The 4,485-nt window shown below is 33.6% G+C and overlaps 1 protein-coding gene across 1 annotated transcript; it reads left to right on the top strand.

The window, feature by feature from the left end:
• Nucleotides 1–287: 287 nt before the first annotated feature.
• On the top strand, nt 288–2,964 carry LOC122067573 (ABC transporter C family member 3-like; the record flags this gene model as incomplete). The annotated part of the gene is made up of 4 exons (XM_042631401.1): nt 288–1,532; nt 1,873–1,959; nt 2,048–2,701; nt 2,800–2,964. Coding segments are annotated over exons 1-4 (2,151 nt in total), but the record flags the coding sequence as incomplete, so codon positions are not given.
• Between the last annotated feature and the right edge of the window lie 1,521 nt (nt 2,965–4,485).

Here is a 4,485-nt window from a genome sequence, read left to right as displayed (position 1 = left end):
TTGAATATGATCGTGATAACAATGGTAATGTTGATCACGTAAGCACAATCAAGTTGGTGAAAGCTTTGATTCTCCTAACGTGGAAAGAAATTCTATGGACAGGTCTATTGTCCATTATATGCACGTTGGCTTCTTATGTTGGACCATACCTCATTGAATCATTTTTTCAGTATTTCAAAAGCTCTCACCAACAAAATTATAAAGGCTATGCGTTAGTGCTTATTTTTTTTCTTTCAAAACTTATAAGGTGCATCTCAGAAAGACATTTGTTCTTTCAATTACGAAAGATGGTAAATAGGGTTAGTGCTGCCTTGTTCGCAATAATCTATAAGAAGAATCTTAGGCTTTCAAGCCAATCAAAGCAGGGCCACACCAGTGGGGAGAACATTAATTTGATGACTGTTGATGTTGAGAGAATTGGTTTTTTCAGTTGGTACTTGCACGATATATGGAAGGTTCCTGTTCAAGTTTTTTTAGCTTTGTATATCTTATACACGAGGCTTGGACTCGCTTCACTAGTAGCATTGGTTGCCATAATGATTTTGATGTTGGCAAATTCTCCATTGGTAAAACTCCAGGAGAAAATTCAGGGGGAATTAATGGATTCAAAGGATCGAAGGATGAATGTAACATCTGAGGCTCTGAGGAACATGAGGATTCTCAAGCTCCAAGGATGGGAGATGAAATTCTTGGCTAAGATAATTGAGCTTAGGAAATTTGAGACTAAATGGTTGAAGAAGTTACTTTATACATCAGCTATGACTTCCTTTGTCTACTCGTCCACTCCCTTGTTTGTATCCGTAGTTACTTTTGGATCTTGTGTGCTTATGGGAATTCAGTTGGACTCAGGGAAGATTTTATCTGCACTTGCAACATTTCAAATGTTGCAAGTGCCCATTTATAATCTCCCAGACACAATATCTATGGTACTTCAGATTAAAATCTCACTTGATAGGATAATCTCATTTCTTTGTCTTGGTGACCTTGATCAAAATATAGTACAAAAGCTTCCAAGAGATGATACTGAAGTTGCAATTGAGATAGTCAAGGGAAACTTCTCTTGGGAACTTCATTCCCCTAATCTTACATTAAAAGATATTAATTTTCAAGTGAAACATGGTATGAAAGTGGTTGTTTGTGGTTCTGTTGGGTCAGGCAAGTCAAGTCTGCTTTCATGCATACTGGGGGAAGTGCCAAAGGTATCTGGAACTATTAAGTTAAAAGGGAAAAAAGCCTATGTTGCCCAATCATCTTGGATACAAAGTGGCAAGATAGTAGACAATATATTATTTGGTAAGGAGATGGATAAGGAAAGGTACGAGATGATCCTTGAAGCATGTTCATTGAAAAAAGACCTAGAATTGTTTGACTTTGGGGACCAAACTATCATAGGGGAGAGAGGGATTAACCTGAGTGGTGGACAGAAACAAAGAATACAAATTGCGCGTGCTTTGTACCATGATGCTGATATTTATCTACTTGATGATCCTTTTAGTGCTGTGGATGCTCACACTGGAACTCATCTATTTAAGGTAGTTACTTGTTGAGTTTTACTTCTATAACTTTCCTTGATGAATTGACTTGAAGTTATACATCTCATTGCTTACATCACAATTTTGTGCACAAAAAATTGAGGTTCACTTAAAAATATTTCTAAGAATAATGAAATCATCGTTTAATATTATCTGAACAAACAAGACATAAAGACAAATAATATTGAGCAATGCATGCTCCTACAAAAAACCTATGGAATGGTGTTACTTATTTTTATGAAAACTAATTTACATTAATATGTATATCTCTGTGGATCTCTTATAAGTAACCAAAATTCTTTTTGAGTTCCCAAATGTGAACTTTTGAACTTTTGTGCAGGAGTGTTTGCTCAAAATGTTGGGTTCCAAAACAGTAATTTATGTTACACACCAAGTAGAGTTTTTTCCTTTTGCTGATCTTATCCTGGTGAGAATATATCATCTTTTTTTTTCCCCCAACTTCAAGTGTCTCATTCTTGTTTGAGAGTAATTGTTTATCTTCTTTTGTTTGATAGGTGATGAGAGATGGAAAGATTATTCAAGCAGGAAAATACGAAGAAATTCTTAGTTCAGGAACTGCTTTTATGGAGTTAGTGGGTGCACATAAGAAAGCCTTAGCTAAAATTAATCATGTCAAACATGGGGCTACTTTGGATAATTTAATTAATGACGAAGAAGATAATAATTTGTTGCTTAGTGAAAAATCTATTCAAGATGATGATGAGGTAAGGGAGTCCAAAAACTATAAAACGGAAAAATTGATTGAGTTAAAAGGCCAGCTTGTCCAAGAAGAAAAGAGAGAAAATGGTGGAGTTAATCCTTCAGTCTACTGGAAGTATGTTACAGCTGTGTATAAAGGAGCTTTTGTACCATTGATACTTTTGGCACAAATTCTTTTTGAGCTTCTCCTAATAGGCAGTAGTTACTGGATGGTGTTGTATAATCCTGTTTCAAAGGATGAAAGACCTAATGTTAGAGGATCCACTCTCATCTATATCTATATTGGTTTAACCCTTGGGAGCTCTTTTTGTACATTTATAAGGTCCATGCTCACAGCAACTATTGGATACAAGACATCGACTCTGCTCTTCAACAAAATGCATTTGTGCATTTTCCGTGCTCCCTTATCATTTTTTGATTCTACCCCGAGCGGAAGGATTCTAAATCGGGTTTGTTAATATGCTTAATTACTTCTGGGATCCAAATGAACTTATTTGATCCTTAAAAAGTTAATATAATTTTAAATAAATTCTATTTTTGTAAATAGGTAACCACAGATCAAAGTGCAGTTGATACATCTGTTCCACGTCAATTTGAAGAACTTCTTATTTCAATCATAGAATTCCTGGGAACTATTGCAGTAATGTCACAAGTTGCATGGAAAATGTTGATATTTTTTATTCCAATGATCGTTGCATGCATTTGGTACCAGGTAATTTTGTTGCCACTTCCATTTCACATGATTAAAATTTCAAAATATGGTTAACATGCTATAATACAGGTTGGTTCACACTTTATTTGATTACTAAATACAGTTTTTTTTTTTTTTTTTTTTTGTGTGTGAATAAGAGTTTTCTTTATTCACACCATAATTGATTTAGTGGTCGATGCATGCATGCTTAAGTGTGAAAGTAGCAATTTAAACTTTAATATTGTTCTTGAATTTATTAAGAATATAATATTGTTCTGCAATCTAAATTTCTTTTCTTCTATGGTATCATTCTATATTGCATTCATTCTTTTCTAATACTATTCTTTCCTGATCTTTATCAAAAAAAAATATATATATATAAAGAAATCCATTTTTCCAATAATATGTTTTCATATTAATTAATACAAAGCTAGTCTTTTGCTTGCCAAAGTTGTTTTAGAAGAAAAGGACCGAAGAAGGTCAATGTAACTATAAATGTAAAATGCACTTAGTGACGTGGCTGCACTTTTGTTACTGTATAAAATATTTTAGATACATATGGAAAAGAAATATAAAATGACCTAGTAGCTCTATTTATGGCTTTGTCAATTGAAGATCATACTAAAGACAAGAATAAAATTTAGAGAAGTACGTAAAATAAGAAATATTAAATAATTTTTCATTTTTTCACTCGCTAAATAATAAATCTGTTAATACTCATGGAAATAAATTTGATAAATATAAGTTATAAATGAAAAATTAAGAAATAGTTCTCATTAAACAAATATTAAGGATTAAAAGAAAAAGTCATGATGTAGATGGAGCATACAAAAGAAAGGGGTTGCTGGTTTAATCAAACCAGACCAGCCAGCCCCAATATTGGCCCCTCAAGCTAACTCAAAACCAGAATTCATTGTTCACGTGAACAGTAATTTGGTTGGCCCCTCAAGCCAACTCAAAACCAGAATTCATTGTTCATGTGAACAGTTTGGCTTTTATTTTGTATTATTTTTGTGTTAACAAGTAACCAAAGTCAGTTTTAGTATTCTAGAAAAGTCATTTATTGTCATATGTTAGTTTCTTAGAGTACAAGTCAGTAATTAGCTTCTAAGAGTCATTAGTTTCTTTTTTTAATTTGTTTCTAAATTGTAAGGCTATGCCTAGTCTATTTAAAGAGACATTTATAATAAATTTTAAGTTAATGAAGATTTGAGTAAAACAAAAACGATGGCTTATGCTGTTATGTTGTGGGATTCAGTTGGGTGAGATGCCTAAATCGAGGAGTGAGATGCCCATTCATTAATTCTTCTCCCCCCTTCTCAACCCTCCATCGGTTTTTCTTTTCTTGTTTATTCTAACTTGTGAGAAAGTGTTTTGAGAGCTATTACAAGATTGTTTGAAGACTTGAAGCCCTTCAAGATTGTTGATCTCTCTCTCTCTCTCTCTCTCTCTCTCTCTCTCTCTCTCTCTCACACACACACACACACACACACACACACACACACACACACACACACAAAGATTTTCAGTTACAAAGCTTTC

This window comes from Macadamia integrifolia, unplaced genomic scaffold (assembly GCF_013358625.1).
Source record: "Macadamia integrifolia cultivar HAES 741 unplaced genomic scaffold, SCU_Mint_v3 scaffold2980, whole genome shotgun sequence".
NCBI classification, from domain to species: domain Eukaryota; kingdom Viridiplantae; phylum Streptophyta; class Magnoliopsida; order Proteales; family Proteaceae; genus Macadamia; species Macadamia integrifolia.
The sequence above is the reverse complement of the archived record's forward strand: the minus strand, read 5'-3'. Positions and strand labels throughout refer to the sequence as shown.